This window comes from Danio rerio, chromosome 13 (assembly GCF_052040795.2).
Source record: "Danio rerio strain M-AB ecotype USA chromosome 13, GRCz13ab, whole genome shotgun sequence".
Classification (NCBI taxonomy): Eukaryota; Metazoa; Chordata; class Actinopteri; order Cypriniformes; family Danionidae; genus Danio; species Danio rerio.
Window position 1 is genome coordinate 24,652,388 of NC_141033.1, and position 15,338 is coordinate 24,667,725.

Consider the following 15,338-nt stretch of genomic DNA (forward strand, 5'->3'; position numbering starts at 1 on the left):
ATGAATAATTTCTTTCAGTTTCTCCGCCAAATCAACTTGTTGCCATTCTGAAGTCATTAAAAAGCTTGACCTCTTAGCGAGAGGCTATTTTTATTTCAGCAATGTACGCCCCCACCCTTTAAGCCAGCTCTGAGTGACAGCACAGCTGTGATCAACTACCTTTATCCAGCACCAGATTCCACTTCACAGGGTGACGATGAGTATCTCTTCTCTGTCCCTCTCTATTTTAACTTCCTTTATGGCTGCCCCCCTATCACCAACATCCAGCTCAGGGTGTGGGAGGGGATCTGTGTGTGCTTGAGTGTGTGTTCGTGTGAGAGACTCAACTCAGGTGGGCAACTAGAAGGAACCCTGGGACATAGTTGCAGTAGTAGTTGTCTTCATTGAGGGGGCCCTGTAAAAACATGGAGCGAGTGTACTAAGGGCCCCCAAGGCCGAAAACCGAACCAAAGACTCAAGCTCAGAACGCACCATGGTGGCCGAGGAGGTTATCATCACCTTGTCGGGAGGAGCGCCCTGGGGCTTCAGACTACAGGGAGGAATCGAGCACCAGAAACCTCTGCAAGTTGCCAAGGTATGATTATGAAGAACACTACTGAATAAAATGAGCTTAATAATAGTTTTCTGTACCGTCGGTTTATGTGATATGCACATACAGTTCTTTAGTTCTAAAGAAACGTTCAAACTAAATGCAGCCTTAAGATGTAATGGACACCAGAAGCACAGGCCCCTGCACTCTTTAGTGGTGTGGAACTGATCCTGGACCAAAAAAGCCAAATGATTCATTGAGCTGTGAACTTTCAAGTACCATTCGAACTGCAGGACAACCCCCTTTATATATAGTCCTAAATACCTAATGCACACTGCATGTACAGTATATTAAGTAATAGTTACAATTCAAGATTAGATGACCAGTAACAAGCAAAGCTTGTGGAATAAATGTTTACATTGCATTTAGGTGGTCGTTTTTATGAAAAAAAACACTAAATCTGTAATATTGTTAAATATTAATTCAATTTTAAATGTCAGCTTTCTGTGTGAATGTGTTGTAAATTGTAATTTATGTGATTCAAAGCTGAATTTTTTAGCAGCTAATACTTCAGTCTTCAGTGTCACATGATTCCTCAGAAGACCAATATATAAAGCTGATTATATATTTTCATAATGATAATGAGAAATTACCAATTGAGCATGAATCATAATAGATAGGCATATTTAAAATTATATATATATATATATATATATATATATATATATATATATATATATATATATATATATATATATATATATAGTAAATATATATTATATTATATCATATTTATATAGAAAAGTTATTAAAATTTAGATCATACTTTACAATGTTACTTTTTGTACTGGTGTTTTTGATTAAATAAAGGTAGGAAGACTCTAACAAATCTTAATGTTTTCAGATTGTAGGCAACTACTGTATAGAGAGAAGCATTTGATAAGTAATTTCATGAGACCCTAATCAATCAGTTTAACGTCCGGCATTCCTGTATTTGCAACATATTGACTAATTAAAGTTGAAACAGCTCAGGGGTGCAGTTCCGAAATCCATCGTTAGCCAACTAAGGTTGGAAGTTGTGTCGTTACAAACATAGTTTGTTGATTTGGCGTTTCCCAAATCCATCATTCCAATGAACATTCACAAACTGCGTCGCAAACTTGTATAGCTGCAACTACACCACTAGAGCTGTAGTTCAAAACATAGTTCCAGACTGTGTTCTATTCCAAGTTATCCCCCCTATGCCCTATTCATTTAGAACATTCTAACATTTAAACTTGGATTTAAAAAAAAAAGAAAGCATTAAAGTATTTTTACAGTTCAGTTTTAGCGATCTTCATGTTTATAATTGTGCTCCCTTCGCAATGCACTTCATGACAAAAGCTATAGGTTACCTATTTAAAAGCGGAATTTATGTTACATCTCCAAAGCTTGTGAAAACAAAAAACACAGCATATGTTAACGCTTTTAATTGATAGTAGGTTATTTATTGAGTATATGTACTGTATATGACCTGTTGGTTAGAACATTTCCTCAGTGGTTTGCAAGAGTTAAATTGTAAAAGTAGACTTTTCAAAAGATAAATAAAGAATATCCTTCTCAATAATAATAGTAATAATAATAATAATAATAATAATTACTGATAGTATTATTAAAGTAGGATTTTTCATTACCTAATAAATAATAAATATTAAATTTCATTTTTTAATAAACTGCCTCATTATTTATTTATATGATTTATATACGATATTAGAATACGTGTTAGCTTTTGTAAGTGATTTTATGTTTTGAATAGAATATGTAATGTTCTCAATAATATTTGTAAAGGAAACACTGACCCTATATGTGCCATTTACTGTACATATATTTCCATTAATATGGAAAACGAGTGCATGTTTTTACCAAACATAAAATAGTATTTTTTTTTTAAAAATCCAATATTAGTTTTTGTAAAAACATGCACTCGTGTGCGTGTAAAACAATATACACTCGTCACTACATCGTTCTTTTCCCAAACGATGCTTCGTACAATGATCAAGCGTGAGTAACGTCATTTGGGAAACGCACCCCTGGTTGTTAGTTCCTCTGGATATGTGTTCTTTTAATCTGATACATAAACTAATCATTCAACCCAGGAGTATTGACAGTGCTTATGGACTATCTATCTATATTATTATGTTATTCGATCAGGGTACTTTGATCCACTGATCTTAACTGTGCACCCACTAATCGTGGCTGTCATGAGGGGTGTTGATTTTTATTGGTGGATAGCTGCTTGTCATCAAAAGTGAATTAGATTAATCTAATGGTATGGAGGCTCCGCCACAGCAAGATTAGGTTTAGTGATGGGACCGTTTCCAGATCGGAGTTCACCACATGTTCCTGAACCTGTCACCTTTGCATTGACAACTATCATTGACAACACTACAAAGAAGCCAAATGCAGGATTACAATCAGAAATGGAAAACCAAACACTGATTCATATACCGTGCTGATTCGGATTGTTGTGAACAAAGGCCAAAGCAGCATACACACTATAGCATGTCCTGTTTATCATCAAGTAAAGTAAGTATTTATAGACTGATTATTGCTTCAGTAGATGTGCAAGTGCAACCTGTGAGTGTGAACAAAACCACTGAAATCAGAGCCTGTCTTAAAGTGCAAAGTAAGATGACAGAATGTATTGCAAGGCCTAGTTGAAAACAACATTACAACATACACAAGAGCAGCAACTGTCTATGCCAGCCAATGGAGTGGTTTTGTGAGCAATGTTGCACATATTTGCTGGATATGTTAAAGAGAAAGTTTACCCAAAGATTCAAATTTGCACACTCTCAGGCCATCCAAGCTAAAATGACTTTTGTTCAGTAGAACATTAAAGATTTCCAGCGGACTATGTGGTGTTAGTTGATTTTTAAAATGCAATTCAATGGTTTTCTGTGCTTTAAGATTAAAATAAATGTACAGGCAAAACAAAATGAAAACCCATGGCTGCTGAAAAAACAGGTCTTTTGAATCAACAAATCCATTTCTGAGTGCATTTCTAACAATCTAGAGCAAGTCTTCTTGTTGTATAGTGATGTATTAGTGAGTGCAAACTCACCTTTGAGATGACACTGATTACAACAGAAAAGGATGATGCATTCTGTATTGTTCATCTAAGGCTGCATTTACACTGCATGACTCAATTCCGATTTTTTTTCCCATGTTACACAGATCGGATATGGCACATGTACAAGTAAGCAGGAAAAAAAAATCACAGATTCCGATTTACTCAAATCAGATTCAGGCCTTGTTTATTTGTGAAAATTTATCCGATATTAATAGGATCTGTGTCCTCATGTCTGCAGTGTAAGCAGGTAGATAGGATTTTCACCTGTCAATGCGAGTTGTGCATCTTTAAAAGCTTTAGCCAATGACATCAACTCTGACGCTGTCATTTCAGAACAGACTTCAGCTGAGTCTCAAACCCTCAATCTCATACACAAGGACTAAAAAAGCCTTTATATTTTTATGTAACACAAGTATTTAAGCATGTTAACGAGAGAGACTTAACCAATATAAATTAATGTAAAACTGAAGCATACATCACATGCATAAATCAAGCCATGGACATCACATTTGTCAGGTGTGTGGACAGAACCCAGACGCAGATCAGCAATAAAAATTAACTTTATTAATTAGGAAGAAAAAAACTGGACACAGAGCCCAGATAAAAGCCAAAAGGGCTGGAAAAAACAACAAGCTCATGGTAGGGTAAATAGTCATTTTAAGTAAAACAAAATAAAACCAAACTGGACAGAAAAACAGACAAGCATCAAACTACATGTAACATGAGACACAAATCAGCCCAGACAATAGCAAACTGGGAGAATAAAACGAGGAGCTCAGGTGAAACAAATTTAACAAAATGAACCGGTAACAACACAGGCGGGGTCTAATTAATAGACAAATGAGCACATGGAAAAGACCAAACACAAGCCATGTGCTGAACACAAAACAAATAACAGACATAAGTACACAGCTCAAGATGACTTGATGCTGTGTGCTCACAACACAGAAAAGAATACATTGTTCAAGCTAACTCAAAACCAATGCACTCACGAAGAGAAAACAAACAAGTGTCAGTGTTCTGACACAAAGTAAGAATGAAATAAACATAAGACAGAACCATGACAACATTAAGGTGCCTACTGGTTTAAAAAGGCTTAGATTAAAAGAAGACAGCCAACTGAGAACTTTTCTTTCATAAACTATAGCAAAACAACTTAAAAAAAATAAACCCTGTGAAAAGATTATAAAGAGCACTCTTTATTGTCAGCTGTCAGTCAGCGCCCACTCTTTTTTTCCATGGTCATTGCTCCTTTGTCGTATGTCATGTAAATGCAGACAACTGGATACATATCACTTTTAAAAGATGATGTAAGCAGGTCAGCAAAAAAATCGGATACAGTCACAAAATCGGAATTGACCATCAAGATCTGCAGTGTAAATGCAACCAAAATGGTACTTATGTTCATACTGGATGCTATAACTGACACACAGTGGTGTAAATTAACAAATTACAAATCCTCAAATTACTGTAATTTGAGTAGTTTTTCTCAGAAACTGTAATTTACTAAGTAGTTTTAAAAATGTATACTTTTACTTTCTCTTGAGTACATTTTTAGTGCAGTATTGGTACTTCTACTCCACTACTTTCCTTTAACCTGTAGTCATATTTTTTTGTGTGTGTGTATGTGTGTGTATGGGGATTGTAAAAGTCTTGTAATTCCTGTCAAATCAAATCACACATAGACTGTAAATCACATCATACTGAACTACCTTAAGACATGGGTGCTTTACAAATTCAGCAAACCACTTGGACACATTAAAAGTGTCCGAGAAGATGTTCAAAATCTTTAAACGCAATAATCCAGAGACTGTTTAGACAGCATGTCACTGATTAGAGGATGATGGGTGAGGACTGAAATCACCAAATAGTCTTAAACAATCACTTAATGCACTACAGAATGTTACGTTTACACACACAAGCACAAATTGCATTTTAACTCATTCGCTTTTTACAGCGTAATACTCAGTCCTCACTACTCTTGAGTACTTTGAAAATGGCTACTTTTTACTCATACTTTGAGTAATATTTACAACAGATACTTTTACTCTACTTAGACTTCATGTTTGGGCAAGTAATGGTACTTAAGTGTGAATTTTCAGTACTCTTCCCATCACTCCCGATACAAAATATATCATTAGACTTGCATTGCAACCTTAATAGTCCAGATTAACTTAACAAATTCTCAATGTTTGATGTTTAAAACATCATTATGCAACATGAATGTTTTGAATGCACTCAGAAACATTAGGCAAGGCTGTGGATTTCAGATAATAATGTAAATACTGTACAGTTGAGTTAAGTTCTGTTGTTTCACTTCATAAAACCTCAGTGTGTTGTCAGGAATCATGTGTGTTGATTTTGTATGGTCTAGGTGTTTTGTTTATTTTGTTTTTGAATCTCAAACTGCAAGTAGCCAATGATTTACATTTTCACCAAGGGCCACAATTTCTGCTAAACAAATGTTCTGCAGAAGAAAAAAGTAGGATCTTGCGATTTGAAGACATGCAGATTAGCTGAATATGAGATTCTAAATGTAAAATGTGTAAGATTTAGTTAGAAGAATGAATGGATGGATATTGAGTCGAAAGTCATACAGAATGTCACTCATTGTGATCTATTTTTAAGATCCCTGAGATATGAGCAGTCTTAGCTTAATCTATGTATAACATTCAAGGCCATTTTAAATTACTTTGTGACCTATTCATACATTATCAACCTACACATTTATACTGCAGGTACGTAAGCGAAGTAAAGCCTGCCGGGCTGGTCTGCGTGAGGGAGATGAGCTGATGTCCATCAATGAGAATTCCTGTGGGAGTCTGTCACATGCCCAGGCCATGAACCTGATTGACAGCATGCCAGGAACGCTACACATCCGAGTTAGGAGGTAAACTATCCTTTACCTTGTCAGTGCTAACATGTGTTTGTTTAACTCAAATGGTGTTTAGGAGCAGTAAGTAAATGATTGTTTTGAGTGTAGTTAAACCTCCAAGCCAGGGATACTGTAAGGTTCTGTTTCTGACCACCCCTGTGCTATTTTACCCCCTTACATGTCTATCAGGGCACCGGCTGGCTTCCAGTCGGTGGTTCTGGTTGCTCGAGCTCCTTCTCCCCGCATTGATAAAGAGTACCGTGCCGCCCTTAGGGCCATGTCGCCATCCAGCTCCCGACCTCACCAATCCAGCGTACGGCAGATCCACCGTGGAACCCTGATGTCTCCGACTGGACGCAGTGGATTGACCTCCCCACCTGGCAGTGAAGCCTACTATGGAGAAACGGACAGCGATGCAGATGTGGCTGCTCATGAGAGGCATCGCAAACCAAAGCGACGTAGTCCCAGCAATTCACCAGGCAAGGCTGGTCGAGCCTCACCAGAGGGAGCGGAAACTTCGGAAATGAGTGGGTATGACAGTGCTTCGGATGCCCAAATGTACAAACTTTTGGGGCCTAATAAGAGGGAAGACACATTGCCAGGTGTAGCTCGCAGAGAAGTGATTTACCAGCCCCCTTTGCATGGAGCATGGTCCTCCCAAACTTCCACTGAGACCTCGTCAATGAGTGCAGACGACCAGAACCCAAGAGAAGGTTTAATGGAAGAAGACAGTGGGTTTCAGGAGCCCACAAATATCCCCCCTCTTGTTTCTCCAGAAAGAGCCAAAGAAGCTTTAATGCTGAGCTCTCGTAGTCAGCTGGTGCCCATGGTTGGGCCAGTTGACAATCCAGTGGATGAGGAACTCACATTAACATACATGGATAAAGCAAAACAAGCAAGTGAGTACATGAAGATTGTTGCACTTGTGATCAACTGGCTTCAATCTCACTTTCACAAACATCTGCTTAGCTTTGTAAATGTGTTCTTAAAGGCACTGCCTGAGACTGCCTGCATGTAAACCCTTGAAGAGACCAGTGTCTAAATTTGTCCTGAGGCTCACAGGGTTGATAACCTGAGTATTGCTTTGCATGAGCTGGCATACGCATCTCCAGCTGCTGTCTCATATCAGGTGACGGTGGCCCTCACAGGGCCATACTCATTCTCTCCAGCTAGATCCTCAGCTGAAATACTTGACAGTATTGTTAACATTCTCAGTATTGTTTTCAGACATGAACAATGCTGGCACTTAAAAATCTTGTCAGTGCAAGCCACAAATTAGCATACTTTAGAAGCCAGGTTATTGTTCATCAAATGATATACACACAATTACTTACACAGGTTTTACATTCCAGTGCCTGGACATAAGTTATGCAGTGTCCAGGCACTGGTATGACATTGATCCTGGATTACAGCAATGGAATGTATGTTTGTTGATCCAAGATTAGGTGGTAAACAACACAGACATCCTTGTTTATGCTGTGATTACTGGCTCTGGAATCAAATGTGCTATTAATTCAGTATTACTGTAATTGACACTGTATATGCCGACTTCTAAATGTTAATTCTTCTAGTGAAACATAAGGTTTTAGCAGTTATTACATCCAATCAAATGGCAACATCGCATGTCTAATTCTACCAATATTTTTACTGATATATTGATAACATTTTCCTAAAGTGTTAATAAAGGGTAGGTTTAAGATTCAGTTTTTGGGACATTTGCCACAGCAATGTTTTAAAAAGTGTACAAACATCTTTAGAATCACTGATTATTGAAGCAATAATTTAAATAAACTGTCATAAATATAATGCTAACTCTAATTCTCTCTCTAAACATTATTTTATGGATGCACCAATACCGATATCAGTATCGGGTGTCGGGTCAATACTTGGTTAAAATGCTCGTACTCATATTATACATAAAATGCTAATGCCACGCACCGATACCATTCAATAGTAATTCACTACATGGATGGATTTGTTGTCCTACCTGACTTCAATGTATTAATGTATTAATTAATGTATTATATATTAATAGCTTAATCCTTATTAATAATCCGTTTATAAAATACGTTATTAATGGATCTATAGGCTACTGAATAATAAACGGTCCATGTCAAGGGAGTAAAGGTAACATAAACTGCATACACTTGATTATGTAATGTATGCAGTTGTGCACGTGTGTCAGTGCAAGGATAACTTATCCTTTAAATGTCCATGCTTATCGAAAATCAATAAGGGCCATCGATTTACAGGGTTGTATATTATTTAAGGTATATTTTTGGCTTTGAATAACCTTCTGTTAAATATGTTTTGTGTTCATCATTGCTACAGGCAAAAAAGAAAACCTCTTTTCAAATTAATTGCACTTTTATTGAAACCAACTCTAAGAAGTATCAGAATTGGTACTCGGTATTAGCAAGTACACAAATTAAAATACTCGTACTCATATCGGTTTGTAAAAAAGTGTTATCGGTTCATCCCTACATTATCCCTAAATTAAAATTTCAGCACTAGTAAACAAAGACTTTCCCAATGGTAGACAAATCATTTTTGCATCAAAGTTATATTATTAATTTAACCATGCTTCCTTGTTGCAAAATTCTTTAACTAAAACGCGGTTGCTGTTAAATATTTGTAATATATATATATATATATATATATATATATATATATAAATATATATATATATATATATATATATATATATATATATATATATATATATATATATATATATATATATATATACTGTCTCAAACTTTTTTATCTTATGTTATGCAGAATTGAACCGTGGAGAGACAATCACAGACAAGCAGGTGAAAGAGGCCCGGTCCAAGTGCCGCACAATCGCCTCACTACTGACAGATGCACCAAACCCTCATTCAAAGGGTGTACTGATGTTTAAAAAGCGCCGGCAACGATCCAAGAAATATACACTGACCAGCTTTGGAAGTGTTGATGAGGACATGAGGCAGGACTCTCAAGAGGAGGATGGCATATTTCCTGGCAGTGAATCAGAATTTGATGAGGAGGGTTTTTCAGCTGCACCGGACCCCACATGGGACAGCGACTACCTTGAAATGCTGGAGAAAAGATGTGCTTCCAGAGGTCAGGAAGGAGATGGTGGTGCTCTTAGTCCTGGTCTGAGTGATACATCTGGAAAGGGGGCACAGTTGTTTGAGCAGCAGAGGAAAAGGGCTGAAGAGCATGCAAGGAAAATCGAAGCTGCACAAGAACAGTTACAAAGCCAAATGCTGGGCATTTCACTGAAAGAGGCCCAGGCACTTCCTCCGCTTCAGACAGCACACCCAGACCCACTAACAAAGCTCAATGTCCAGCCACCACCAGTTGCTCCAAAACCTGCCAGACCTTCAACAACCCTTTATCATGACGTTCAAGCAGCCGAAGCACAAAACAACAAGACACAGATGAATACACCTCAGACCATCCCCACTGTTCCTGTTATGGTGAATGGAGATGCTTCGAACACAACTGTGACAGCCCCCTCTGTGATGCCCAAAACTAATCTCTCAGTTCTTTCTACAGAAACTGTGATGCCTCCACCACCAACTCCTCTACCAGAACTTCCTGCTAGCTCTGTGTTAAACAGAACTGCCAGACCTTTTGCCCCAGGCTGCATTACCAATCGGGCAGCCACTGCTCCTGTTGTGTTTCGCCCTGCAGTCAGTAAGAAGACACCTAGACCTGTTTCAGTGGCTGTGGTGGCACCTCCATTTCCAGCAGCATCAGAAGAGCATGTCATGTGTGTCACCCCAGCCATATTTGGTACCCAAGTAACAATGAGTCAAATGAATGCCAATGTCTCTAATGAAATAATACCCACACAGCCCTTGGCACAAGGAACGTCTATTCCTCCACCTGCTGCTGTATCAGTTGAATCATATTCTCAATCTGCTTTTCAGTGCTCTCCAATGGAAAGCATCCAGGTTGCATCACTTCCCAGAGTTCAAGCCCAAAAGCCTACTGTTCCAATGATTGCAGAAACAATAGTTCCTCCTGATGACATGGTGACTTCTTTGGCTACTGATATGCATCCTAAGGGTATAGCAATATCATCCCAAACCTCTTCTATTTTGACCCCTACTGCTTCTGAGACCACTTCAAGCCCTGTAATTCCACTGTCACCTGTAGTCTATCGTGAAAAACCAGCTTCTGTTGGTGGCCGCACTGGTATTCTCCAAGATGCCCGACGCCGCAGTGCATACAAACCAATGTTTAAGATGCCTGACAGCAAGAAGAACTCACCAAACCCTGAACTGTTGACAATGGTGCAGAACCTAGATGACAGACCCAGCCATGGGTATCCTGAACCAGACAATATTGTTTACAACATTGATGAAAATAGGACAAGGGTCCCACCACCTGTGGCTCCTAAGCCACGAGTCATCCCAGAAATGTCACAGATCCCTCAGGCAGAGGGAAAAGGTGCAGAGCTGTTTGCTCGTAGACAAAGCCGTATGGATCAGTTTGTTGTAGACACTCCATATCTGCAGCCAGCAACTCTACAACACCAACAATCCCAATCAGTCATAGATTTGATTCAACCTCGAGAACTCTCGCCAACCCCATCCCAATGGAAGTATTCCCCTAATGTTCGGGCTCCTCCACCCATAGGATACAATCCCTTGTTGTCTCCTTCCTGTCCTGTTGGGGTGCAGCGCGCAGGCGCAAAGGTGTCTGAGGGAAGCGCCAAAGGAAGTAAGGGTAGTTATGGTGTGCCAAAAGAGGGTATCAAGGCCTTGGATTTCATGAGAAGGCAGCCATACCAGCTGAACCCTGCAATGTTCAGTTTTGGTGGTGGCATTGGTACACAGTCTTCAATCCCTTCCTACCAGAGGCAGCAGAGGGAGGGCCACACTCTGACTCCACCCAAGCAGATCCCAGTAAAGGCGGCACGTGTGTATGAAATCAAAAGATTCTCTACTCCCACCCCAATGTCAGCACCAACTCTCAACCCCACAGTCATTATACCACGCTCACAGACCACCCTTGGTGAGCGAATCTCTCGTTCTGACATGACTTCCCCTCCACCTGAACCTGTCCCTGAATCATCTCTAGCACCTTCACGGGCGCCAGGCCTTCCAGAGCTCCCCAAAATTTCATCTGTGCCCATCCCTCACCCCATGCCATACTCTCCACCAGTTCCCATCTCAAGTATGTCAAATCTCAGCTACTCTGGGCTCCAAGCTGCCAAACAGTTTAAGAGTGCCCCGGAATTAAGTGCCTTACCACCAAATCCCTTAAAATCCCCTATCCAAGTTCCCAAACCTCACTTTATTGCAACACGGGCGGGTGTACAGCCCCGCGTCTGGAGGCCTGGTACCTTACCTCACTGACAGTATTGCTTTGCATGTGAAAGACTGAAACATCTATATCTGTCTCAAAGTTAAATCCTTTCAAGTTTGATCAGTGTGGTAACATTAATTTATTTGGAAACTATAAGGGAATAACATGTGCTGCATCCCAATTTGCATACTATCCATCCGGAATTGTATTTAATAGTTTGTACCAACTCGTAGTATTGAAATGAGTGTGCTAAAGGTTTCCAATTGAATTGTAATTTGAAGTGTAGAACCGTCTGGTCACTACAAAGATTGGTAAAAAGTGCAAACAAGCTACAAAAATTTAAATCACGCTATCTGTGTTATAGTTTATCTGCAACAGAAATGTGTATTTCTATAAAGATGTGTTTTGACATTAACTTCTGAATGCATATTATGCAAACAGCAGAGAAGATTTCTTTCATTTAGGACAGAGGTGTCCAAACATGGTCCTGCAGGGCCGGTGTCCTGGAGAGTTTCACTCCAACCCTAATCAAACACATCTGAACCAGCTAATCAAGCTCTGATATACTAGAAACTTCCTGGCATGTGGGTTGAAGCAAGTAGGAGCTAAACTATGCAGGACACCGTCCCTCCAGGACCGAGTTTGTACACCCCTGATATAAAGATTTAGTATAGGTAGGAGAATTGGGAAACAGCAATGCTTCAGCGTTTTGTTTTTTAAAAACACAACTGACAAAAATCTACAATGTCAGCATTTCTTTGGCAATATGATTAAAATTCCTAATATTGTCCTCGTGAATTTAAATTGATCCAACATGCGTGCATTTCTCAATGCATGTCCTGGTCTTGAGAACAATTTTTCTACATTGCTCAAATGAAAACATTGTTTGTCTTTGTAAACATCAGACTGTTACTTCTTTTCTCTCAGAAATGTCTCTGATCTCTGATGTTACACAAACTTCAAGGGCAATTGGTAATTTTATTTAAGAACAAACTAGCCACTTAGGCATTGTTTTAGCAAACTCACTATGGTGTTTAGAGATACTGTCCTCCAAATTTCTTTAAGACTGTATGTGAGTTTTCATTTTGGGCACCTTTTACCGACAAAAGTCTTACCGCTGTGCTTTTCTTAGCGTAAAACCTTGATCTACATTACATATTTAAAGAAATAGGGAAAACTAAGAAAAACCATTAAGCTGAGGCTTTGTTTTACTGTGTGCTCTTAGGTCAATCAGAAATGATATCTGTCCTGGCAGAGCCTGAACTGAACAGGTGCATGAGGGTCATAGACTATTTGTAGGAGCAAAGCAAACAGGGAACCAGGCTGGTTCCTTAAAATGTGCTCTGGCTGGATATGTGGTCTTTATATCCCACTACCTATATATTAATCAAACAGCACTAATGAACATCTTGTGTTTTCATTATTATGTCATATAGAAACATATTTAAGTGGTCAAGTTAGTAAGTGTTGGAAAGGTATAGTGTTGGAAAGAGTCCTAGAGATAGACATGTAGGCTATCTGGGCACTGAAGCAAATCTGTCACATAAAGACAGGCATGAAAAGTGCGAAGCTAGCACTATCCAGGATTATCAGAAGGTTAATTAGCCAACTGGCTTTACTGGAATTAGTCAGAATACTCAAAGCAACATGTCATATTTGAATGGCATGTGTGGCAGTGAGGCTGATGATTTCAAGGATGAGTTGTTTTTGAATGTGTTCCCAAAACCCTCAAAAATATGAAAATGTCTTAAGAGAAAAAAAAAATCTGAGGCCTTCTAACATTAAGGGAACAAAAGACTGAGGTTTTAAGAAAGGAAATCAGTATATTAATGTGTGTTAGATATTAAGAGAGGATGAATAAATAATGATTGCAGTTCTGGCAGGTGAGAAGATTTCATTTTTAAAACATCTCCTTTTATAAGTTACATGTAGAAACTGAATCAGAAGACAGCAAAAGTAGACTGGGTGTTGAAATCTTGAGCCATTTTGTGTTTTTCCACGTTAGTCTGTCATCATGTTTTATATTAGACTAAAGCTTTTTTTAACCGCTCTTAATTTTGGCTGTTGTACAATTCATTGAATCAGTGTGTCCGTCTTCCTTAAATTTGCTTTGTGTTTAATGTCTCTTGTGCTTATGATGAGCTCAGTTGAACTTTAGCACATAAGTAATTCTGAAAACTGAAAGTCTCATGCATTTCTAATTCAATAGTTGAGTAGTTTGAATAAAACATGCCTGAAATAGTAAAGAAATGTGTTTGTGTCATTCCAAGTCACTTGTGTGTAATGCAGACATGATCTAAACATCTCACATGTTCACAAACGATTAGAAAAAAATCTATTTGTTTTATAAATAGTCATTTTTTATTTCACTGACACTATAATGCTTCTGATTATAATAACTGACGATATGCGGCAGTGTGTCTCTTTTTGTCTTACAACAGTGTTGTTGCACTAAATGGGACTAATCACCACAAGGTGGCGCTTGCGTCCCACTGTTACTAATATAAATCTGGTTATGTGTTAGAGCAAGAGTATTTCAGTTTCTCACTCTTTATGAAACACCAAGACACTAGTTCAATTGAACCATCATGATGAAATTAACGTTATATCAGGAAAAGGAAAACACTAAACTTGGTTGGTAATTTTCTAACAAAATTATTTGGCAAAAATAATATGGCTCACAGAAAATGGGTTTTATTTAAATACATAAAAAGGAACAAAAAACAAAAAGCATACAGGAAATACACCTTTCATTAGCAGCAATTATCTGATATGCTTCTATGCATTCTTACAATGAAACAATGGTGCAGCAACTAAGCACAAATAAGAACATTAGTTTGACTTAGCTATAAATGTTCCTTGGCTGGACATTACTTTTTGCCACTGTTGTGTCCAAGTTTATAATCAAAAGCCAATGTCGCCTCTAAACATAGTGGAGTGCATGAGTCGACTACAGCTGAAACTGGCACCATTCTCATGCATATGCAGAGCACCATCCTATATTTAGGGCTGATAATGTTCAGGCACTTTTTATGGCTGCTCCAAGGCGCTTTCCCTGCTTAGATTCTATTTATGAGTAGATCCTTCCTGAATTGACAGATGGAGAGACTCTGACAATTTTTCAGTTTTATAGGGTGCAAACGATATGTGAATAATTATATAATAAGCATTGTCTCTGAGCAAAGTGGAAAAGTGCCTTGTAAAATATATTTCTTTACTGGCAAGGAAGTTGTGGTGTAATTATTTTAGTTATAAAATTAAAAATCTTACTGAACTATTATTATTTATATATGTCCAGGTTGTTACAGAAGCAGAAACACAGCTGATTTTCTCATTCACCCAATAACATATTAGAACCATGTCAGACTAATGTAACAGTGGCTTCCCCGTCCAACACTGACCCTCTAAGAGCTTAAATCATTATCATAAAAACACATTTAGCACAGCTAGGGACCCGTTATTGGTTTTAAAATGTGAAAATCCCCTGACAAGTTGAAGGAGATTAACCAAAGAAC

At 38.3% G+C, this 15,338-nt stretch overlaps 1 protein-coding gene across 2 annotated transcripts; it reads left to right on the top strand.

The window, feature by feature from the left end:
• The first annotated feature begins 315 nt into the window (after positions 1-315).
• synpo2la (synaptopodin 2-like a) lies at positions 316-14,073 on the top strand. Of its 2 annotated transcripts, none has more exons than XM_087279258.1 (4): positions 316-574; positions 6,380-6,531; positions 6,706-7,415; positions 9,298-14,073. In XM_087279258.1, the coding sequence occupies exons 1-4, from the start codon at positions 473-475 to the stop codon at positions 11,871-11,873; spliced, it is 3,540 nt and encodes a 1,179-aa protein (XP_087135384.1). In that variant the 5' UTR covers positions 316-472; the 3' UTR covers positions 11,874-14,073. The 2 variants fall into 2 exon arrangements, with proteins under 2 accessions (XP_087135384.1, XP_087135385.1); XM_087279259.1 differs by having other exon boundaries at positions 6,790-7,415.
• The last annotated feature ends 1,265 nt before the right edge of the window (positions 14,074-15,338 follow it).